At 38.0% G+C, this 24,655-nt stretch overlaps 5 protein-coding genes across 6 annotated transcripts in view; 2 read left to right on the top strand and 3 right to left on the bottom strand.

Annotated features, from left to right (window-relative positions):
- Positions 1–3,393, bottom strand: part of LOC111335689 (divergent protein kinase domain 2A) — a 12,457-nt gene extending 9,064 nt beyond the window's left edge. The window contains exons 1-2 of one of the 2 annotated variants that reach the window (XM_088741333.1): positions 2,698–3,393; positions 24–196 (exon numbers count right to left, since the gene is read on the bottom strand). In XM_088741333.1, the coding sequence (XP_088597459.1) occupies positions 24–196; positions 2,698–3,164 (640 nt within the window). In that variant the 5' untranslated portion in view covers positions 3,165–3,393. The remainder of the gene's footprint in view (positions 1–23; positions 197–2,697) is intronic. The other variant, XM_022941676.2, reaches the window with a different exon arrangement.
- A 38-nt stretch (positions 3,394–3,431) lies between these two features.
- Positions 3,432–11,513, top strand: LOC111335688 (SH3 domain-binding protein 5). Its single transcript, XM_022941675.2, has 7 exons — positions 3,432–3,675; positions 3,889–3,951; positions 5,952–6,083; positions 6,455–6,625; positions 7,727–7,857; positions 8,442–8,484; positions 9,272–11,513. Exons 1-7 carry the CDS (start codon positions 3,562–3,564, stop codon positions 10,328–10,330), a joined length of 1,713 nt encoding a protein of 570 aa, XP_022797410.2. The 5' UTR covers positions 3,432–3,561; the 3' UTR covers positions 10,331–11,513.
- Positions 11,514–11,745: 232 nt separating this feature from the next.
- LOC111335690 (peptidyl-prolyl cis-trans isomerase) lies at positions 11,746–16,010 on the bottom strand. Its single transcript, XM_022941678.2, has 5 exons — positions 15,838–16,010; positions 15,661–15,691; positions 14,716–14,804; positions 13,468–13,564; positions 11,746–12,039 (listed from the first exon to the last, which is right to left on the bottom strand). The coding sequence occupies exons 1-5, from the start codon at positions 15,904–15,906 to the stop codon at positions 11,831–11,833; spliced, it is 495 nt and encodes a 164-aa protein (XP_022797413.1). The 5' UTR covers positions 15,907–16,010; the 3' UTR covers positions 11,746–11,830.
- A 2,080-nt stretch (positions 16,011–18,090) lies between these two features.
- Positions 18,091–21,687, top strand: LOC111335702 (large ribosomal subunit protein uL14). Its single transcript, XM_022941692.2, has 5 exons — positions 18,091–18,243; positions 18,976–19,188; positions 20,294–20,365; positions 20,708–20,749; positions 21,563–21,687. The coding sequence occupies exons 1-5, from the start codon at positions 18,231–18,233 to the stop codon at positions 21,643–21,645; spliced, it is 423 nt and encodes a 140-aa protein (XP_022797427.1). The 5' UTR covers positions 18,091–18,230; the 3' UTR covers positions 21,646–21,687.
- A 504-nt stretch (positions 21,688–22,191) lies between these two features.
- On the bottom strand, positions 22,192–24,033 carry LOC111335701 (RYamide receptor-like). The gene has a single exon (XM_088741334.1). It carries the CDS (start codon positions 23,923–23,925, stop codon positions 22,939–22,941), a length of 987 nt encoding a protein of 328 aa, XP_088597460.1. The 5' UTR covers positions 23,926–24,033; the 3' UTR covers positions 22,192–22,938.
- Between the last annotated feature and the right edge of the window lie 622 nt (positions 24,034–24,655).

Here is a 24,655-nt window from a genome sequence, read left to right as displayed (position 1 = left end):
TCGCTTTTGTAATTAAAACATACCTGATGGAAGCCCTGCTATCTTTGCTACGTCTTCCCATGCGTTCATTTTCTTATTATTATCTTTAAAGTCTTTGCATGATTTATCGTAAAGTACTGGGAAACGTCTCACCGCCTCTGCAATTCTTTCGTCTAAAGAAGCCGCCATGTTCTTTTTCGAATTGTACTCGGAGGACCTGAGAACAAGCATTGTGATTGGTTTATTCTTCCGATTCCGCTTCCGACTCCGACCCTGCAGTTTTCACTAGATCGTAAGCAACGGAGTCATAAGCGGAATCGGAAGAAAATGGAAACGTTCTGATTCTTCCGACTCCGATTCCGTCGGGCTTATGACTCCGCTTACAACTCCGTTTTTCGATTTTCACTAGTCATAAGCGCTCTTATGACTCCGACTTCGACTCCGACTCCGACTCCGTCGCAAGTGAAAACCAGCCTTAACTGTTTTTCTTTTTACGAGAAAATCGTCGCATGATAATTTAACTCGTGTGTGTTTGTCATACCAGTACTGCTGTTTCTTCAAAAGCGTATGCTTCTTTCTTCTTCAATTGACAGGTGTCACATCGTCAGAGTTGCTTATCAAAAAAATGTTTCGGCGAAAACATCCTCTTTAACTTGAATAACGCTTGTTTTCTTTATAACTCACTCGCCATCAAATTGTGAAGTTCAAGGAGGATTTTCCCGTAATTAAACTCGTAATTGTAGCCGTAAATCATTCGGGTTCTTTTAGCAATCATTGTTTTTATGCGTTAGAAAAAGATAAAAGTGTTATTCACCAGCATAGGTCGGTCCGTAATGGGAACTTCTGAACTGTTCGTATATTTCTGAACTGTTCAAAAATTGGTGTAGCATCCTGGATTCTTTAAGGCTCGGGTCGCATTACGACCGAATTGTTTACTCTAGGGATTAAACTCTGTCAACACAAGCATTTTCTAATGCGACTCAATTTTTGCGGTTTCCTAAAAGTTTCAAAATTCTCAAAATCATCAAAGACGCCGGTGTGCCTGGGTGGGGCTGACTGATTTTGCTAAATTTTTTTGAAACGAAAGGACCCGCGTCCGTTGCGGACAAAGTTGTCATTTGTGCGTGCGTGTGAAAAAAGATAAAAACCAAAAAGAGCGGGAAACACATATTTGCATTCACTTACAATTTCACTTTCCATGACATTTTAAAACGGAACAGAGGTAAATCTTCGAAGATTAATCGTCGTTGGAAATAAAAAATACTTTTCGTAAGATCTCTGTTTTTCTCTTTACGAGAAAATCGTCGCATGATCAGTTAACACGTGTGTGTTTGTCACACAAGTACTGCTGTTTCTTCAAAAGCGTATGCTTCAATTGACAGGTGTCACATCATGACAGTTACTTTTCAAAAAAATGTTTGAAAATTTGTTCGGAAGCCTTTTAACTATCTTTACACTGACAAAAAAAATATTTCGGCGAAAGCTTTCTCTTTAATTTGAATAACATTTGTTTTCTTTATAACTCACTCGCTATAAAATTGTTCAGTTCAAGGAGGATTTTCCCATAAATAAACTTGTAATTGTAGCCCTAAAATCATTCGGGTTCTTCAAATTAAAGAGAAAACTTTCAATGAAAGATTTTTATTTGCAAAGGTAGTTAAAAGGCTTCCGAACAAATTTTCAAACATTTTTTGGAAAAGTAACTGTCACGATGTGACACCTGTCAATTGAAGCATACGCTTTTGAAGACACAGCAGTACTTGTGTGACAAACACACACGAGTTAATTGATCATGCGACGATTTTCTCGTAAAGAGAAAAACAGAGATCTTACGAAAAGTATTTTTTATTTCCAATGACGATTAATCTTCGAAGATTTACCTCTGTTCCGTTTTAAAATGTCACGGAAAGTCAAATTGTAAGTGAATGCAAATTGTGTTTTGGAGTCGTCCGTCTGCTTGTTTGTTTTCTGTAACAGCGTGTGTTCTTCCACCGAAAAGCTGAAGTCAATGAGACTCTTTCTACCTAGACACAAGGAGATTTAATGCGACTTTTATTCATCGAATTCCTGCGTTTCTGCCGTGAAATTTACGACGAAAGTGTATTTTAGAATTTTGAACTAGTGCTGAATAAAATTCTTTCTTAGCCTAAACTTATAAATTCGTTTGTATCTGGCACATGTCAAACCCATTTGCAGCTTAAAAGTCAAACAGGGATTGTCACTTACTAAATTGGCTTGCCATTAAGTCTTATGATCGCCTTCGTATGAAATTGTTTTTTTTGTTGTTGTCGTTTTACTAGTCCGCGTTTTACTAGTCCGCATTTTACTAGTCCGCGTTTTACTAGTCCGCGTTTTACTAGTCCGCGTTTTACTAGTCCGCGTTTTACTAGTCCGCGCTTTACTAGTCCGCGTTTTACTAGTCCAGTCCAGTCCGCGGATACCATATGCCACCTCTGGGTACATATTGGCCAAGTTCTTTTTTTTACGTTTTTATTGACCAAGATGAGTATTGCGAAGAAAACTGAAATTGTTTTTCTTTTTTTTGCCTCGATTAGCTCCATTGTTTTGAAAAAGGATTTTTCCCTTTTCCGTTGTTTGACATACAACACATGGCTGTATAAACACCGAGAGCTCCTGTGTTGACACGTCGATTAACAATCAGTAACAAACCCCAATCAAAAAAAAAAAGTTTTCAAAATTTGATAAACCATCGCTCACCTCTCTATGGATGAAGGATTAACGAATGATTTCCAAATGACATCATTACCGCATGGAGCATTAATCGTTCCCACCAGGCTACACAATTCGTTATCAAGTTTGTGAAACTCGCTAATATTTCCTAAATGTTTGATTGAAATTCTGTCCTTATTCAACAGACCTAGAGCTTTCGGTTTCCATTTATCTTCCAACGAAGCCCTCTTTTTACGGCGTAACCGCACAGTACTGTATAAAACACCTTCACAGATAGATTCATTCCGACCAAAACAAATAGGGCAAAAGCTGACTCCGAGAGATTCCGGCGTTAATAGCACGTCTGTCATTTCGTATTCACATCCAAAATTGATTGGCGAACCTGTTTTAATCATCGGTTCAAGGACAAAATAGGCAACCAACAACAGCACAATGGCAAAAACGGCAATTCGCCATCGCTTAGGTACGAAATAACAGATGTTTGAACCCGACATCGTCGGGAGTCATATTGATCAGCTGAGACTCATGATTCGACTCTGCAGTCAAAAAGGCCAGCGTCGGAAAGCGTCACCTTGTATATTTTTTAGCATTGCTCCCATTGTAGTCCTTCCCAAATAACCTGATAAATTCTGTTACATTGGAGAAATCCTCAGAAACAATAATCGACGTTATGTTGTTCTTTGAGAAGAGAGAAAAAAAATCCACGATGGAAGAAGAATTATTTCTTATGTGAATCAGCGGTTTCTGCCCAGCCGCCACAGCAACATCGAATCGAGGCTCCATTAAAATACACCTGTTTTGACTTTCTCCCGGACTTTATCACCGCCTATTTCTGCCCGTTTGAGACGTAACCTTCTTATATCGCTTTTTATCATCATGTCACCATAGAAGATGGCGTCAGGTGTCTCACAGACCTATACAGAGAGTAAAGTGCAATTTCGTGGTACTGATGGGGATGTCGACGATGAGGATGACAGTGAAGATGTCTTAGATCCCCGAGTGAAGGTAATTACAGTTTCTGTGAACATACGATCGGTTGTTATTGTAAATGATTACAACACCCTAAAAATTTAACGTTACATTCATTAATATTTATCTTTTAGTTTTGACTGCTCAGAAAACTACCACAGTAAGAGTGCTTCTATATTACGTACACATATTAACGTTTTTCCATTCGATTCTGAAGTGTTGAGTTTTTTTTTCGTGCTATTCAAACAGGGGGAGCTAGAGCGATTGAACTCTTCGACCGCAGAAATCAATCGTCTGGAACACGATCTCGAGGTAAGAATATTATTCTTTTGAAGTTTTCCGTTCTCTGCTTTGTGGTATGTCGTTGCCGTAAAGTGCAGCGTAATGGAAGATGTATACATGCTCAGATTAATCTTCGGTATACTAAACAAATGAAGACAAGACGTTGATTCTGAGGGTCGATCGACGCCAAAGTCAAACTGTTTTTTTCTTTTTTCGATATTGATTACAATAATTTTATATTGAAGATGTCAATTCCAAATGTCACGAGAGTGAACCAAAGAGTAAAACGCATTCTGCACTCAAGTTGAGGGTTAGCTCTCAGAGCCTCTAGAAGTCTTCAGTTTGAGCCGTCCACAGACTTTTACTTGTATTCTGATTCCTTTGCGGATGGGGCAATTTACCAGGGATTTGACTGTACTTACGATGAAATATCGAACATTGAAGTTTCTGAAATATTTAAATTAATGAAGTTGGTTTGATAACTGATGAAGACTCGGTTGTAATTTCACTGATGAAGTGACGATGAGCTGTAGGACTTGTAGTAGCACAGGCCATGTGAATAAGGGCCATACTTTATTTATTAGTTACTCTACACCTGCTTGTTATCAAATATCAAATATAAGAAAAATAGGCCTGTTGCAATAGTGTGATCATTAGCCTCCTACGGGCACAGCAGTGAGGGTTCAATTCCTGCACCTGGTACAGGGATTTAGCTAAAGTTTTTAACAAGCAGAAATCTAGCAATGATAGGCGGGTACTTGGGCTGAAGGCCCACTCTAGCGTGCCTTTGGCACACTATACCAAGGGGGTCTGGGGACATGCCCCCCCTCAGGAAATCTTGAAAATGCATGCTCTTGGAGATGCATTTTCCTTGATTTTGGGAGCAAAATTAAGGGCATTCATTATTTCACATGCATGAATTAAAAATACCACTGGCTATTGAGCCTGCAAAATGGATGATGTGAATCATCGTGAATGATGCGATCGTTGCACTAAATGGAGTGTTTACAACCAATTGAGCTAACTGCCTCCTGGTTAGCTCAATTGGTTAGAGCACTGGATTGTGTTGTGCGGGAGGTCGAGGGTTGGAGCCCCCACCGGACCAATACTTATGGTCTTAAAATAGTGAGCCTGAGAATTTGCTACCTTTCTATAATTAAGAAATGGATAGATATTCTAGTCTTCTCAGATAAGGACGAATAAACTGTAGGCCCCATCTCCTAGGGGTAGGAGACGTTAATTTTCTATGCATGAGATTACTGTGTCGTGGATGTCCTCCCCTGGGGTGCGATGGGTGGGAATTGGCCCTGAAAAGCCCCCATGGGGAGTGGTCAACTAACCTATGTATGTATGTATGTGTGTGTGTGTGTGTGAGCGTGCACGTATGTATGTATCTATATGTATGTACAATCCTTTCAGTTCAGGTAAGACAGCAATGAAGGTGTAAACAAACGAAATAAATAAACAATCTTCTGACATCATTTAAAAACATTTTGGAGAAAGAAGTAGTGCTTTGCAGCTGGAAAAGTCACATTCACAGCTGGGTTATTTTCCCGGCTTCGGGCTATTATCTACATCCCTGTGGTATCAGTCAGATGTGGTTGATTGTAAATTGGCCATCATAAAGAGTTTCAAAGCTGAAGTGTCAAGTGTTAGCCCTTCATCTTAATTCTGAAAATGGCTAACACTCAAAATATCAGCTTTGAAACTCATAATAATGGCCAATTTCGTTAGCAGTGGATAAAAACACATTGACCTCGTTATACTCTCCCACTGAAGCAAAAGGAAATAAAGACTCACCCTCTTTATTCATTTGTGGTTGATTGTAGTTTGTTGTTGGTCTTCATCCTTGCCCCAAAGATTTTTTTCTACATTCTCATTTTTCCTCACTCCATAAAGACCAACACTCAAAATTCCAAATTCAACCTAGAAAACAGTTGCCGAAGAGCTGCTCTATGGAAGAGCCACTACTCATCAACAATTCCAATTGATTTATTCATTTATTTTTATATATTTTTTAAATTTTTCAGGAGCTTCAAGCAACATTCAGACAGACGCTAACAGAGTCAGCATATATTCTGAAAAGCCAAGCCACCTTTCTTGGACCAAAATATATAGACAGAGCTCGACCTTATTATAACGCTGTACAAAAAGCAAAACAGGTTTGAACTTTTTGACTTTTAACTAAAAGCATTGAATCCGACCATTTTTTATGATCTATTATAGTTTTATGACAGTTAATTAGTACACAGCAAAAATTAAGGGTTTCATCTTCTAACTGCCACATATTTCCATGTTCATTAGCAAAAATGTTTTTGTAGTGTGTATATCAAATAAACTATGAGTTATTGAGTTTAACTATTCAGTTATTTACAACAATTAGAGAACTTGTCTGAGCAATTTTCCATTGAAAGAAACCCTAGTGTATAGTATCCAAGCTTAACAAAAAAGAAGCAATTTTATACCTGGTATAATCTGTGTAATATTTAATGATTTTGCAGTCAGTGAAAGACAACTAAATATTTATCTTTAGTCACAGATTGAAACTCAGAAAGCTGCACTAAAATATGAGAGGGCCCGTAGCTCACATCAAGCAGCAAAAAAAATGCTGTCCATAGCAGAACAGAAACTTGTCTCCACATCTAAGGAGCATAAAGTACTGGACCCAACATGGCAGGAAATGTTAAATCAAGCTGTTCTAAAGGTTGGGGGTCCTGTATAGAATTTGTCTTTTTTTTCCTGTGAGTAAATGTTTTGTTCACAAGGTTACTGGTACTTTGAAAAAGGTTCATTGTCAGTGTTATCCATTATATTTGATTTCAAATGTCAGACCATCATGCCATAGATCTGAATGATACTGTAGCCGGTAAGCCTGGGTAAAATTGAAGAACAGCTCCCCAAAATATCTGTTGGCTGACTGTCAGCTGACTTTTGGCAAACGGAACAAGGAAAAACAGAATGAAAACACGACAGAAACACAACGAAAGCACAGGCTTGTGCAATTTTGTGAGTCTTTGAAAAAATTTACTCGTATTGCTAAATCTAAGTAACAAAACTCTTCCAATTTCAGTGGAACGAAATGTTTCAGTCAGATACTTCACACCAAGTTCACATAAAGATCGATATGGCCAATAATGCCTTGCACTCGAAATTTACTTCTATTGCATGGTGTTTGTCAAAATTCATTTTGAGGTAATTGTGAAAGTTCAAACTTACCAAGATGACAGTCACTTTACTTGTTTCTAAATTTGTTTTCATTATGTCGGCCAACTGTCCACTGACAGTTGGCCGACAGATATTTTGGGGAGCTCTTCTTCAATTTTACCAAAGCCTGAGTGTAGAACATGTTAATGTAAGATGACATATTGAGGAACGGCTTTTACGTCAAATATTGATGTGCATAGAGAAGTATGTTCTATGAAGTTGGGTCATAATTCACAACTCGATGCATTCAACCACCACAGGCATGTTCATCACAGACTGTTTTTTGTGAAAGAGATTTACAGTGCTGCAGATGAAAGCAACTAGTATGTGCGTCCCACTCATATGAAATAAAGAATGTCATCTTCCCAAACTTAAAGACTAAGATCAAAAACTTGTTTCATTTACACACATGCTGCCATTAACCTTGCTGATCTTAACAATGCATTGGAAGCTTGTTATGAACCTGGGTATGGTTTACATTATAGCTCACAATAAAAAATGTATTAGCTCTCTGTTAGACCCCTGGAATTTAAAACCACAGGTCTGGGTTTCTACCTTACATGGTGAAGAGTTTCAGTGATTTCTCTTTTATTAATGGCAGGTTATGGAGTCTGACAAAGAGCGTGCTTTGAGGGAGAAAGAACATCTTGAGACAGCACAGGCTTTCAGTGAAGCTGGAAGAAAAGTGACAGAATTAAAATCAAAGCTGAATTCTGCTATCAACAAGTCTAGGTATAGAGTAATTATGATCTTCACAAACATGAAGTTTTGTTAGTTACTGTCTGTAGGATCTGCCAGTAGTGATAGTCTTGCCTTTTCAACCAGTATACCATTTAAACCCTGAGGTCACTGCTGATTGTGACAATTGAACTGGGCTGGGTTGTTCAAAGATGGGTTAAGATAACCCAGGGTTAGTGTGAAATTTGATTTTAGATCTGAAAGCTTCATAAGAAAATTCAGTGTAATTCCATTTGTCTAAAATTTGATGATCAATTGTTCTAAAAAGAATTGGCAAAATCATTCCAAAACTGCTTTTGAACAGAGAAATATAGAAACCGGGATTAAAATTTAACCCTGGGTTAGCACTAATCAGCCTTTGAACAACTGGGCGCTGGTGTCTTGACAACTTGAGCCGAAGTTAATCTCAGAGACAGTCAGTGGCAACGATTCTGATGGTGATGTTAACTTAGTTGTTGAAACTTCAGGCACTTTAACTGAAAGATATTACCTTCTCAAGATTATTGATCAATGCCTTTACCAATAACAATTTCTAAGTAAAACTCTTTGAGTAGCATTTTTTCTCTCTTCATTTCTAGGCCATACTTTGATTTGAAGATGAAGTATGATCAAATATTAGAGGTAAACATTCCTTGCAGAATAGTAACTGATAAGTTTTGATTTTCATGTAACAAAACAGTTCTTAGCCGTTTTTTTTATCTTTGACTTATCAGTAACTATCACTAAAACATTATACAGAGGGTCCCTTGCACCCCTTTGCAAAACTTAGTTAGGTAATAAAAATTATTTGACCTTTTCACACATCATTAAGAATGTCCAAAACTCTTTCACACTCTTGCAAAATGCAACACAGTCATTTGAATCAAGCTCTTAATTCAGGGGTCAAAAAAACTATTTTACATGGGCATGAAAAGATCTCATCATCTTCAATTAACGAATAAAAAAGAGTCAAATCAAGATTCACAAGAAAAAATTGCCAATTACAGTTTACATAAAAAGTATAAGGGAACTTCTATACATGGATACATGTATATCTATTGTCCAAGTAATGCCCAGAAAGTGAACGATAATGTTGCCATAGTCCAGTTAATGTAACAAGATACCAGTGACAGCAGTGGTGTATTCTCTCAAAAATGACCTTTTGGTTTAAATTATCTCTGAAGTGAGCTCAGCTCACTCATCTGAGCTTATCATATTGATTTGTGCAAAGTAAATAGTAAATTAATGGGAAATTGTAAGCCAACCATAACTTACCCAATAGAAATAACTTCTCATTTTTCTTTTGCTGCAAATGATTTGTTCAGGAATGTTTTGGGAATTTTTCATCCCAGCTATATTTAACTTGTAATAAATCAAATAAATTAACCACCCTTCCATGAGTTAAATTGGCACATGCATTAATCCTTAGGCACACAAGCGTCAAGTTGAAATCACACAGGCAAGTCTCCAGGAGGCAAAACAAAAATACTCCATGGCCCTGAAGAACTTAGAAGGTATCAGTGAAGAAATCCATGAAATGAGACAAAGCAGAGAGAGCCTGGATGCTCTTTTACTTGAGCGAGAGGAGGGGGTTGGGGCAGAGTCCCCTGATGGAGATTTCTCAGGTGACACAGATCTAACAAACTTGGAAGGTGGGCCTGTGCTGCAAAGGAAACCATCTTATGGGTTTAAGATAGCAGTAGTCTCATCGGCAAAAGAGGTAGAACTTGAGAACAATGGGTTGATTGTGGGTGAGCGAGATGGGGACCCTGAGGGTTGTAACTCTCTTGATGAGCTGCAAGGGAGCAGAAAGCTTCAAGAATCATTTACCAAGGGCATCAGGGAATCTGAGGAGTCTGTTGTATGCCATGGTGAAGATAGTTCAACTGGTCCTTCTGAGGATGTTGAAACAGGAAGAGAAATAACAGAAAACTTGTCAAACTGTGATCACAAATCTCCTATTCCCAAGGAAAAATGGAGTGTTGTACAAGTTGATAGTTGTGTGATTACATCTGAGGACACAAATGAAGCAAGTAAGTTTTCTGATAGCAAAGAATATCCACATGGTTTAGAAATACAGCTTGTTACCAACCAAGACAGCAAGGCATTGAAAAATCAACAGTTAGAGTGTGAGGAAGTGAACTTGAATGAGATAGATGATGATCTGACAAGCTGGGTACATGAAGTGGCAATGCAAGAATCAACTTCCACATTGGAAGACCTTGAATTAAAAAGGGTAACCAAGAGAACTCATGATTCAAATAATTCAGAGGGATCTGCAGATAGATGTGAAAGTAACATTATATCAACAAAACAAGAAACTGTTGGAAGAAAAACTTTATTAGAAGTTCAAGGTAAAGTCAATGAAGAAGACTGTGGAGAAGTTATTGACAAAAGGCAATCTGATTGTGAAAGTGAGGTTATTAACCAAGAAGTTACCAATGATAATGGTTTAGATGTGATACTGGAACCAGATAACTCAGCTTAATATAATTTTGCTGAGGAGACAAATAAGACTGTTAGAAACTGGACACAACTTTCCATCCAGATGCAAAACATCATTAATACAAATTTAGGGGGAAGGGCTCCTTTCCAAGAGATTTTACATGTTTATTGAACGGAGAAGGGAATTTAGTTAGTGTTCTTTGCTACAAGCTTATTGTATTGTTCATGTCTAACCAAAAAAAATCAATTTAATTATTTAAGTGGGAACTTAGATAGCTTTAAACAATTTAAATTTTTGATGTACTGTAAGCAGTTTAACTTAGTAATGCTTACATTTGAGTTGTTTAACTTGCTGTAAAGGATTTTCTGTTAAAATAAGTTCAGTGTTAAGGCTTGAAGTGAGTGTGTAGTGGCTTGCACCACCACACTCAGTCACCTCGAAAATTAGCTCATATTAGTATTTCTTTTTTATTTGTACTTTTAGAAAACGTAGAAAGCCTACAGCTATCTTTGCAATGAAATACATTATTTTAAACTTCCCTTAGTAAGTTATTCATGGAAGGTCAAGTGCACATCACTGAAAAAAGTTTGCTTTTAATATTTATTCAAAAGACCAAAGTCTTTTTTAAGCAGTATCTAAAATTTTGTAATACAAGTCCCTTTTTTGTAAATACTAATATATAATTAACATGTATTTTAAGTGCACTTGTACATGTTATGGGTAAAGAACCATTTCAAGAGCAATGTCAGTGATTTAACAACATTTGAAGCCATGCACTGGCTTTATCTTGTGCAAGAAATAGTTACATTACACAATCAAAGGATGTCCAAGTTTGTTCCAAAGACAGCAAGAACAGTTTTTTAACTGCATAGTAAATATGTGCAAGTTTTTTTTCTTCAACATGATTGATTTCTTGAAACAACAGTGGCATTGGCTTAAAGTTAAGCAATTCTATTTCTTTATTGTTAGTTGACAAAGGAAATTGTTAATCACAATTAAGAGTTGCGAGATATCAGTCAGCATAAAAGTTTAAAATGTTGTGCATTGTAAAAAGACTAGATGTTTAAATAGTGGAAGAAAGAACAGTTATATTTAATGAGAGGGGTCTTATCAGCAAAGCTTGGTATAAACTGCATTTATTTGGTGAACACTGAAATATAGAGAAAGCATGCTTCAAAGCTGTGCAATGTATTCCTTTTACCCTTCAATAGAAATCTATTGGTTAGATTTTGGACTGATAGGTAAATTTTGGCACAAATCATTCATCCCCGCATCCACTATTTAGGTTACCGCTATTATAATGAAAAGCAGGCCCACTGAGTACTCACAAACCTTTTCAACTTTTGGATATTGTCTGTTCAAGGTACACCACTAATAGTTTTCTGTGAATATGTTTAGAGACTATCCCTTATAAAACCTTTGTTTAATGTACCAGTGGAAACAATTTGTGGTTAACATACAGCAAAAACAACTTTAAGTTTTATTTCCTGATCTCTACCATTCTACAGTTTACATGTTCAGCAGATCAAAAGGAGTGTTTCATTACAACTGCCCACAGTCTGCTATAACCACAGGCTTTGATGTTTTGCCGGAATCAGAACCAACATCATTCATTTGCTCAACGATACTGCTACCTTCCACAACTGATCCAAACACAACATGTTTGCCATCCAGCCATGTAGTTTTAGAAGTGCAAATAAAGAACTGTGATCCATTGGTGTTGGGACCAGCATTTGCCATGGAAAGGATTCCTAAAATAAAATAATAATTAACAAAAACTACACCCTATAAACCATATTTGGAGTCAAATAAATGCAAAGATGTACCAGTGGAAACAATTTATTAATTTTTTTATTTAACCAGGCCCATTTTCAACTGAGATACCTTGTGCGCCCAGATCATTTTTCATATGTGAAAATTACGCAATTTTCCTCGAAGTTGCGGAATCGCTTTGATATCTTCTTCCATCTTACTAATTAGGGCTTTCAAAGTTCCATCTTACTAATTAGGGCTTTCAAAGTTCCATCTTGAATCATGTGCAAACAACAAACTATCCTAGTATCCATTTCAGTAAATAGTTTTTAATTCTTACATGTATGACAGTGAAATACGTCATTTGAAAAGTTAATGCCGCCGAAGAAGCGGTATAGAGGAAGGCCAGGTCTGCCCGGCTCGGCAAAGGTTATTCCACTTCGAGAGTCTGTGTATGATTTATTGAGGGCAAAGAAAAACAACAATGGGTTTCGGTAACACTACAGACAGTGCTTTTGCAGAAATGTTATTGCATTGTTCCTACGATGGAACTAGAGACTCTGGGGAGATTTTTTCGAGGTGAGTATAATTATTTGACTGATTTTTACTTGAGATCCTGAGATATGTATGTAAGCGATCTCATTTGTACAAGTCATTATTCTATAATTGAAATGCATAAAGTAAATCAGTTTTGGCCAATATTGGTTATTTGTTTATATTTTATTTAGTGCTGAAGCCGAACAATTTCCTTCAACATCAAGTAAGCTTTGTACAAGTTTTATACACAGACTCGATTTAGGATTTTTCAGTCTCAAATATTTAGCTGCAAATTTGTTTACTGTGTTCTTCACCAAATCTTTGTTTTTCTTTTTAATAGTGTTTGTGAATGACTATCAGAGTTCGCCATTTAACAATAGCGCGATTCCAAAACAAAAACAAAACAACTGAAAAGGATCTCAGATGAAAATGGGCCTTTAAGGATTTGCACCATGTACTGGAGCAGAAACAATCGGACATAGGTCCCCTACAAGGTTTAAGCTCCAACAAACCCACCCATCCCACCCCAGGGGAGGGCATCCATCACACAGTAATCTCGTGCGTGGGAAATTAACGTCTCCTACCCCTAACCTTGCAGGAGACGAGACCTCCATTTATTCGTCCCTATCTGAGAAGACTAGAATATCTAACCATTTCTTGATGTTATAGAAAGGTGGTATATTCTTCTCAATCGTTTTAAGACCTTGAGTGTTGGTCCGGCCGGGGCTCAAACCCTCAACCTCCCGCACAACAGTCCAGTGTTCTATCCATCGAGCTAACCAGGAGGCGGTTTACATACAGCAAACAAGAATCTTTAAGCACAGCCAATCCAAAAAAGGATGTTACACCTGATCCCTTGACCTCTGTGAAGAAGTAAATTAAACTCTTACCTTTACCGGTATGCTTTAAGGTGAAGTTCTCATCAGCAAACTTCTCACCATAAATGGATTTGCCACCAGTTCCATTGCCACGAGTAAAATCTCCCCCCTGTTTATATTAAATGGTTGAAAAAAGGTTAATTGTGTGTACAAGAAGCTCAACAGTCACTTATCCATTTTACAATGGCTGTATCTTTTCATTGCTGTTTTTCAATGTTCAATGTATGGTTGTCCAAGTGCTTTACAACTTAGCACCCTAATTGTGCTATATTTGAGAAAGAATTTGGAGGGCAGGTCCTTTTCACGGCAGAGAAGTACCTAAGAAGGCTGAAATAGCTGGTTAGAATTAGACTCCTATTTCACACATGAAATTTGCAAATCTGACTGATTTTTGGCCAAGAAATTACCAACATGAAGAGGCTATATTTGCTATGTTATTTATAAATCAATTTATATCTTATAACTACAGAAGACAAGCTATAACTCATTGAATAAGCTAGAGTCTGACAGAGACAAAGTCAACATCTTAATGTTGAATTTATTTAGCTCTTGACCTGCAAAGAAAATAGGACATTCTTATGTCTAGAAAACTCATCAGCATCTTTTATTTTAATGAGTGTTTGTTTCCTCAAGGTTAAAATCCCTTGAACTTCTCAAGACAGCAATCTGAAGGCCACAGAAGAGTAACCAGAGTGAGGAAGTGGCTTTTAAAGTAAGGAAGGGTGTACATGCAGTGACAACAGAGTGTTTTAAAACAAGGGGGGGGGGGAGTTATCTTTCACCTGGCCATGCACATACCTCTACTCTAATTAATTTCATAGACACCCTATCAAGTTGAATGGATAACTGCTGCAGTCAATCAGCTTCTCCGACACAGGCTGGTGTCGTTCAAAAATGTTATATGTAAATATACTCTTTTGCTGTACACGGTGCTGATAAAGGGATTTGTGGAAAGATCACCAGACTGAATATTTTGCCATTTTGCTGCTATAGCAATATTTTTGGCACTTAAGTGTAGGGGGCACTGTGCCCCCTTGCATTTTTGTTAAGGGGTCTATGGTACCCCTGCTCCAAAATAGCAAAATGAGGGTTACTGTGTGGGGCATTTGCTGGGACAAATGAAGGGGTCACTTTAGAAAGGTGGCCATTAAGGAAAGATCAACTTCATGAACATAAAAATGACAAACAGTTTCGAGTTAAAATATGAATAAGGAAAAATAATCTTGAAATTCACATCTGAAGAAGTTACAGAAACTTTACCTGGCACATAAAGTCAGTAATGATTCGATGGAATTTACTCCCTTTGTAGCCAAATCCCTTCTCGCCAGTGCATAGTGCACGGAAGTTCTCTAAAAGAGAAAAACAAAAACAAAAAACCATACAAAAAATTGACTGAAATTGACACTGGACTGTGTTGGCCTTAGCAAGTAAGGAAAACCCTTACAACTTCTTCACAATTTACCACTGTGCAGGTGCCAGCTTTAAAATCTAAGATAACACAACAGCTACTCAGAGTACTAATAAAATATCAAAAGGTGAGCATCAGAACTCGTGGAAAAAAAAACAAGCAATCTGTCTCCCCGAAGCATGGGAGAATGAACATGTAAGTGACCTGGCCAATTAGCTCTAATTTCACTTCCTATAGGTTGCCCGAGTGGCACGAGTTTTCTCACCCAATCATGCAACATAGTAAAGCTAAGCTCGTTCCATGCTGCATTTGTTTAAATACTCCTTTGAAAAAAAAAACTGCTCTGAACGTACTGACTAGTTTCATTGTTAATTAATAGGAGGGACCGAAATGTGTCTACATTAAGCCTCAAATTTTCTTCATAAATTTTCCGCGGGAGGAATGTCCATTTCTCAACTTGGTAGCAGTTTCTCGAATTGGTTTCTCAATCTTACCAATACCATCTGTGAAAATGTGAAACCTCAACAACACGTGCCGTGCAGTTTCCATTGATTTCTTTCGGTTGACCTGACTGGTGTAAAATTTTCAAAGCGAAACAACAAAATCCCGTTTCTCTCAAGTTGAAATGGGTAATGTTGTCGTTAATGGTTAAGTTTGTTCCACTGAAAACTCCTCGAGGAAATTCAACGGCGTCAACGCATGAAATTTGGGTGATCGGAGTTGTTTCGTGAAAACGATTAAACTTTTGAGCCGATAGTCGACTAGCTAGAAAACTAAACAATTATTTTTACACAAACCTGCAGTCTTCGGGACTACATCAGCTCTGAGCTGTAAATAGTACGGTAAGAAAGGATTAATCGAAAAAGAAAAATGAAACAAAAAGTGTAGACCTCTCCGTGTAAAATACCTTAGCTTTTGTCTGACAACGCTTTCTATTACTGTCAAATATTGCAGAAGATCGTTCTGTTGCTTACCTCCATCACAATTCGTCCGGCAGCTTTTCCGCCGATGGTGATATCGAAAAAAACTCTTGGCCTGGACATTGCTGAGCTTATAAGCCGACGAGACAAAAAGAACAACTTCGCCAGAATAGAACTTTAGGAGACGGAAGACGAAGTAGGGCGTCAGATAAAGTGGAATATCTATCACGTGGTATTGGGATAGCGACCACCCCTACCCCCAACACGATCAGAATGCTGAGATTTTACTGGGATAGAACACAATGGCTGTCAATTTGGGGAAATGACAGCTTTAGGTGATTTTTTTGTGGACAATAAGCATTGAAGCTATGGGAAAATAGCCTTTTTAGCGTATCTGTCTCCGATTCAGGTAATGTTGTAAAGCGAAAATTAACTAGAAGAATGTAAAGAAAAAAAGGAAGTTGCAAGTTTCTGTCGGGTTCCTGTTTTCAAATCGCGGTACTTCTAGGAAATGGACTCCTAGTACTTTCATTTATTTAAATGATAGTCACCCCTTCCAGTCTCAAAGGAGCCACATAAAATGTTAAGTATGCTCGGATTATAAATTACAACTTGCGGCACACAATATCCATAGCTTAGTTATCCAAAAATCTGAACAAAGAGGTGAACTGCAAAGCTGCAAGAGGCTCGGGACAGAAGATAGTTTTGAAAACACGCGGTATCTTCACACATCACGCGCACTTGTACGCGCGCTAAAAACTGCCAGCTATGCATACTGTATATAGTTCTAATACATAGTAAATTCTCTTTACCCTCTTACTTTCCTTAGTCTCCTTAAAGCATGATCAGACTGTTTAGAAAAGCAATCACAACGTGCGGTCTGTCTGGGACTCCGAACGGTCAGCGCGTTGAAGACGCAAAACTGAATGTCTTCACTTCTCCTCGCGCGTGACAATAGTTTATTTGTGGCCCGAGGAGTATCATTTGCACCCGAGCAGAGCGAGGGTGTAAATAATGCTACGAGGGACACAAGTAAACTATATGCCCGACAAAAGTCACGTGATTATCATTATTATCAATACACAAGGCCAAATCGTAGAAAGTCATTTAATAAAATATATATCAGGGCGGCAAATGTCATTTAAAGCCCGCACTTTGCCATTTGGCCCGCGAAAAGGAGCGTTTTAGAGAGGACAATGTGTCGTTTGACCGCGTTTAGTGGTAATAATCCTTGTTAGCGGGCGCCATTTTAAAACACATAGTCACGTTTACCAAAATATTTCCCCAAGATACGTTTTTCCTTCTATACTTTGTTTTCAAAGATAAATAAAGACAACTGATAAAATTAGACTGTTGAAGACCCCATGTGTGTGGTGTATTTTGTAATAGTATGAGGCATGTCACGTGACTTCATGTGACGAAGTGAGTCTGTGAGCGGCCCGGAATTGGAGGTTTATCTCCCCTCTTCGATTTCTTTTATGGACCCACAAGTGGCCCTACAGACTTTCTTCTTAAAATTTAATCATTGTGAGTAGGCTACAAGTATTAATTGGCTAGAAAAAGTATCTTCACTAGGGTCTTTTGCAAACGCATGCGCATCAAGTTGGTCCTAAATTTTCCAACTGTAATTGTCATAAAAAATTAAATAGAGCAGTAACAGCAACCATAAATACTTACTATTCAAATTCTCCTGTCATCTCAGCCTGTTACTTCGATGCGGCAAGAAACCGACGATCTCACTACCATATGTTTGTGAAATTCGAGATACAACGATTATATTAACCGAACCGGTGACCATTTTAACCCGGAAGCGTAGGGTGCTATTACAGGTATCTCCATCGTATCGCCCCCGTGGCTGATCTGGTGATATCCGTAAAAGCTCTGGTTCGGTACCCTGTCTTAGGAGGCCAATGCCAACCCAAGTTTCTATTCTAGTCACTCCCGATGCTTCGCGCTCGGTTGAGCGACACTTTCACACACCTGAAAGGAGTGTTTCGGTATAAACGTATCCTCGTTGCGCTCGCCTAAATTTGTAGGATACTGACTTAGTCAGTGATATCGCTTCCAGTGGCACTGCAAGTGGCAGTATGCCATTGTTTTGCATTTTCTGAAATTGTCATTAAGAACGAGAAGTTTCTATTCGTGATCAGCGTTCGCGAGCCGATCGCTAGTTTTGCACTTCTTCGCTATGCTTTGCCTTCCATCCCTCAAACTGGTGCGAAAAGTAACCTCGTAAAGCAGCATACTCTCTTCTCTAAGCATTTCTTTAAGTTATTTAGCCAAAATTAGTCTGAGTTTTCGGCTAGGTCTTTTGAAAGCGAAAACAGAAAGATTGATCGACTGCCGAAACAATCCTTACCTGACCCCACACGGGAACAAAGCTCCAGAGGTACTGGGACCTACTCGGCGCATGCGTCGCTTAGCATAGTCCTCTTTCTCTATCCAACATGTCGAAGAGAGGTAAGGAACCAGAGAGAGAGGAACCGCAATCGTGTTTCATCGGCTTATTGAAAGGCATCTTGCCGTGAAAGACCCTTTGTATGAAGTTATAGATAAATAAACTTTATTTTAATCTCAAAAAATTTAATGACATTGTAAATTTTCTGTGGAAGTTAAGTCGATAAATGTCAATGTGTTCCCGAAGAGGATGGTTGCAGATGTGTTTCATTATGCTGTTGTTGCGAAGTGCATTTTACTTGTTTTAGGCCTCGATTGAAAATAAGGTCGTGTTTAAGTTGAAAATTTCTCGTTAGAATAGTTTACTTAATTTTTCTGCCAATTATCTTACACGTACTTGTGTAATTTAGTTTGTGCCTTAACTTTAAATGGAACGGAGTTTTGTATGTTAAAAAAACATGGGACTATCACAGCCAATCAAAAATAATGCTTATGAAAATGTCGTTTTTTTTTTCACCAAATTTTATTTCATAGCCAATCTTATGTAGAAGCTATGAAAGACTATATTTTCATGTGTTGTGAAAAATTCGATTAGATGATACACCAAACTCTATGGCTATACATGTTTTGCGCATCACTGCCGCCCTGCAAAGACAAATACTTCCTCAACAGTTGGACATGAAAGTCAATGGTTGATTAAGTCATTGCACATTGCATTGTGACCTCTGTAGAGAACTGCATTTGTCGCATTTTTCTGGCTAGTTTGTGGATTTTTTGTGTGTTATTCTTTGTCAGGACGTGGTGGTTCTTCTGGAGGGAAGTTTCGTATCTCCCTGGGTCTGCCAGTAGGTGCAGTAATAAACTGTGCAGACAACACAGGAGCCAAGAACTTGTATATCATTGCAGTTAAGGGAATCAAGGGTCGTCTTAACAGATTGCCTGCTGCAGGTTCTGGTGATATGGTCCTGGCAACAGTAAAGAAAGGAAAACCGGAGCTTAGGAAAAAAGGTGAGCTAGAAATTACACTAACAGGATATTTTTTAGTCATGAGAAATGGGAGATTTTTCAGGCCTCTGTGGGAAACATTTCTTTGACACCAGCTTTAATAACACTAGTTTTAACAACAAAACTTTCATGCCTACTCCCAACCAAAGTCCAAAAATGCTGGGAGACATTTGAACATGAAATAAACTAACTTGCACAAGGTGAGTTTGCGGAGTTAACTTGTGACAAACTTTTCACCCAATATAAATGAAAATATTCCAAACACTTCTTTGTTGAATTGTTTGGCTACATTTTGAGATGATACAATGAATATACGAGGTTCATATATTTTGAACTGCGGTATTAGATATGTATGATGCACGATCCTCGCAGTAGAGAGCACTATTAATGCAATAGCGAAAATCAGACCTGAAAAAAATTCAGGCCTGTACGGGATTCAAACCACTAACCTCTGCGATACTAGTGCAGCGCTCTACCAATTGAGCTAACAAGCCGACTGGGAGCAGGCCGTTAAGTTGATTCGTAATAAACCCGTGATGATAAATCAGTTACAGTGAATATATGAGGTTCATATATTTTGAACTGCGGTATTAGATACGTATGATGCGTGATCCTCGCAGTAGAGAGCGCTATTTATGCAATAGCGAAAATTTTCACTATGGCATAAATAGCGCTCTCTACTGCGAGGATCGTGCATCATACGTACATTTTTATATATACTACTGCACTGGGCTTAGAATTAAAAGTAAAGCTGGAAAAACCAAAATGCTCATGATTGAGTGTAATTTTACATGGCATTGCCAGCAAACAAAGTTTATTGTGTTTAATGTTGGTTAAGTGCCCAATAACATAAGTGAAAAGTGATCCATTGTCTATTTTGTTTACTTGTTAAAATAACTTGTGGATCCATGTCATTATCCTAACCCAACATTGACCCTAACTTGTTCTCAGGTGACTCTTTTTGGGTTTAGGGGGGAGAGGTGGGTACTCAGTTGCTCAGACACTGACCTGGACCCAAACTTGCCATCATTTGACTCTAGACTTTCACCATGTTCTATCAAAGTTTTGTTTCTCTTTACAAAATATATTTTAATATTTTATTTTCCAGTAATGCCTGCTGTGGTTATCAGACAACGGAAGGCCTTTAGAAGGAAGAACGGGCTGTTCATTTATTTTGAAGGTATGCTTCATGACTCAAGCGACTGAAGTAAATAAATTTTATGATTTGGTATGACCTGACTGTGTATGCAGTGTACAAATACCTCACTTGTGTTGATATCAGGGTTTATCTAAAGTGAGTCTAAATGAATTTACTCTAGAAAAGTCAGATAATTCAAGAAAATTGAAAAAAATCCGAATGATTTTTGTACTCCTTTTTCCTTGTTTGCTTGTAATTCCACTCGGTCAATGGAGAGCAAAGAAAAGGGAAAAATAAGTATTGTCTAGCATTGCTTAGACCTCAGTAGGTCTTTGTTTTTTCCTGATCAAACAAGAATTGTGTATGGACATTTTTTCTTTACAGATAATGCAGGAGTCATAGTGAATGTCAAAGGAGAGATGAAAGGTAAGGGAAAGCAAATTGTAACTGAATTTTATTACAAGAGAAAAAAAAAAGACTTAGTTGCTGGGTAACAGGTTGCTCAGTTGCTAGGTTGGTGTGTAACAGAGTGTTTTAGTTGAGTGTGTGGGTTGATGGTGAAGTTTTGCGAGATGTCAAGTCAAGTCATCCTTTTTGTGATTGTATTTTTTAATAAAATTGAGGCATGCTCAGGCTCAGCACTACCGGTAACAGTAGCCAACAAGCCACAGATTAGTAGAAATTCAGTTTTGGTGAGTGGTTTTCAATTTCCATTAGCTAGCTTGGCTAGTAAACAAACTGAAATTGTTTTAACATCTAAGTTTTCACTAGCTAATTGAGTAGTAAGTTGAAAAGTTAGTGTTGAGCCCTGCGTGCTGTCACTAACTAATGACTATGTTTGTAACTCAAGTCAATAATTCAAAAGGAAGAAAAAACAAGTCACCATAAAAGCCATCAACTAGACTTTAAGCAGCCCCTCCTTTTTGGCTAAGTTTGTAACATGCAGTGCAGAACTCTGGGGGGGGGGGGGGGGTTAACATCAGTTGTTTTTTTCACTGATGTTTTTTGACTCGTGCGACAGACTGCTTGTAGTCTAACCATGAACACAACCTGTGAACCCTCTGAAATGTTTGCTCGTTTCCTGGAATGTCCAGTAATCTGATGATGCAAAGAGTACATTTTCAAATGTAAATTGATTGATCCTTTGTGAATTTATCAATCAGTATTTACTTTTGCAGTAGTTGTTTATTTGTATATCAGCATTGTGTTATATGCTCAAGTCTTGTGTTATCTTTACAGGCTCTGCTATCACTGGCCCTGTAGCCAAGGAGTGTGCAGATCTGTGGCCAAGGATTGCCTCAAATGCTGGCAGCATTCAATAAAATGTACAGAGCATGTGTTAAAATTAAACTCTTCTGACTCCACACAGCTGTGTCTGATTTAGTGAAACTCCTGATTTTAATTGTTTTTTTGCCTACTTCAGAGACCCTCTGTCAGGGGAAATTGGGGAAAGAACAGGTTGGAAACAAAATTAATGTCAATTTAGGTTGTCAGGAGAAGAGTTGATACATGCCAATTTTGCGCTTGTGTTTTTTTTTTTTCCTTTCTTAGCATCACCATGATAATTTGATCTCAGTTCTTCAACTTTTTTAACTTCTCTGTGCCTGAGGTGTGCCTTTTGAGTATTTTTTTTAAGGCTTCATGAAAGCATCACAGAACACCTTACCTTTTTCGAAAGCAGGAAGTTTTTTCTGGGAGTCCTTTTTTTTTTTTGGCTAACAAAGGACGAACGTTTCTATTACATGAAGTACCCCTTCAATGGTTTCCCTTTCGGGTTTACTGATTTCTCGCCTGGAGTCTTCTCGGATTTGATTTTCAAAGTAATGGCAGGGTAAAGTAATGCTATCAAACTGAATAGAGACTCGCACTCCGATTGCAACAAATTACATGACAGTTTTAAATGCTTTTCCCTTGGTCCTATACGAAAACAATAATTCCCTTTTTCGTCAACTGCTTATGTATGTATGATTTCATCGCTGTCTTAGCTCACTTAAATAACAGACTCAACTATAGTTTAAAATTGTGACGAAATTATTAAAAATTTTGCTGATACTCAGTCGGCAATCTGCGCACCAATTATTACATAAACGTTTTTTCGGCGCCTATCTACTACCTAAGAATAGAGAAATTCATTATACATCGAGGAAAACTTATCCAATTAAGTTTTATTGACTATTACTGGCTCCAGTATTTGTTAAACAGGGTGACCTAGAGATGTGTTAATATACCCTTGTCCTACTTGATTAGGTTAGAGCTTAGCATTGAGTTATTTGTAGTGTTCCTTCAAGGAAAAATTAATTACGAATGCTATGCTCGTGAGTTTTAAATAAAGAGGGCAAATAAGGTGTCATACATTTTCAATGAACTATACTCCTTCAAGCTAAGTTCGTTATTAATCATAGTGGCCTACTTGAATATGTACTATGTCTGCTTATCACGCATTGCCTATGAGTATCCAAAACACCGTTGCACTCTGAGACAATTTAATAGATTCGCTAGTAAACAAAAGTATTTTATGGATGCTATCGGCCAGTTTTTAATTTAAATGAAATTTTTAGCTTGACTCTCTCTTTACTACATAATACTAAAAAACGACTTAAAATATCAGGCTTGAATCAGCACAAAAAGCAGTTGAGCAGATTCTTTAGACCCTGACGATAATTTGCACTGAAGATAAAACAGATACAAGGGTTTATAGCACAGTTTGACACAGCAAGAAAATAGGCGATATACCAGAAGTATTGAAAATTACAGGACGATATCATTGTGGTATTCGACGAAAAATTTTCAAGAAACCACAACATGGAAAAAGGCATCAAGCATAATAGAGACACTAACACGATGGCAACAGACATCTTCAGAACATTTCTCTCTTTTTTCAAACGCAGTTTTCTTGCGTTGGTTGATTGCTCGCCCGGAGTCTCCTGGGATTTGAGCTTTATAGCAATGATGACATAAAGTATGGCGATCAAAACTAAAGGAAGATATACGAATAGAACATAGATGGCCACCTTGAAGAATTTTAAGGAAAAAGTATCTCCAAACACGTAGTTCCAGTCCCCTCTACACTTTTGCGCTTCTTGATTCTCCACAAGTTTATTTGCGATTAGTCCAGGGCAGCGGAAAGCCACAGCAATGATCCAAGTGGCGAGAGTGAAGTACCGGCACTGCTTTGAACTGATCAGTGGGGAGCGGAGAGGAAACACCACAGCTACAAATCGATCCACCGCTATCAGCACCAGGCTCTGAACTGACACATACATGGAGACTTTAGTGAAGAAGTGAACAAGCTTGCACAACACATGGCCAAGAAGTCCACTTATAAGCCAGGAGTTACTCGTGAATGACAGAGCTATATTAGGAGGAAACAAAAACATCGGATACAGCAGATCAGACATGGCCATGTTTACGATGAAAAAGTTAATGGGTTTTCTCAATGTTTTGTTCCTGTAGACAACTATTCCTACGAAAGCGTTTCCAATGAGCGAAACTACAAATATCAAACAAAAAACAAAGGTTCCGCCGATTCTTAACGCTGTGGGGTTGATGCAGCTTGACCTGGAATATGTCCCGTTCACTGTTTCAGACACGTTTGCTGACATTTTGAGCTCTGAGAGGTCAGCTTCTTCTTCAGGCAGAATTTCTTCAACACTGGAGGCGGGCTTAGCTCTTTTAAAGGAAACTTACTCTATCACCTGTTAACATTTATATTAAACAAATTTAATCCTGTATTTTTAAAATATGTACAAAGTTTTAAAACGCACGTGCTGAGCTATTGTTCTGCCAATTAGATCTATTTTTTTTCCACGTTCTCGTTGCCGTCGCCGTCGTGGTTTGCTTAAAGTCCCTAATAATCAATAAGGCGCCGCAATATTAACACAAGGAAAGCAAACGTTTTGCAAGGTCCTGTGCAACGACGATATTTTCGTTAAAAATCCCTTTACAGTCGAAAGCAAATTAGCCAAATTGCAGTTCGTATCCATTTGGTGATCGCAGGGAAATAAAAAAGCTGATTTCTTATTTCGGGTTTAGTAGTAAGTTTTTTTTATGTGACTGAGAGGACATGTTCCACACTGAACAGAATTACACAGCTGCTGAAGTCGATGGAAAAAAATCCGTGTAAAGCTTCCGCTGTGTCTGTGTCTGTGTTTCATTCGTTACGGTGGCCAATTTACAATTTCAACTTAGTTGATATAACCAAATTACCTTGTTACACCCACCGACGCAGCACCACAGTTTCTTTAGAAACTTTCAGCCTTTATTCATCTGCGTTTAATATGAACGACAAGTGTTTGAATGTACGCCGAAAGAATACCCAGGGTAACTTAAAAC

Source organism: Stylophora pistillata, chromosome 12 (assembly GCF_964205215.1).
Source record: "Stylophora pistillata chromosome 12, jaStyPist1.2, whole genome shotgun sequence".
Lineage (NCBI taxonomy): Eukaryota > Metazoa > Cnidaria > Anthozoa > Scleractinia > Pocilloporidae > Stylophora > Stylophora pistillata.
This window is presented reverse-complemented; position numbering and strand designations above follow the sequence as displayed.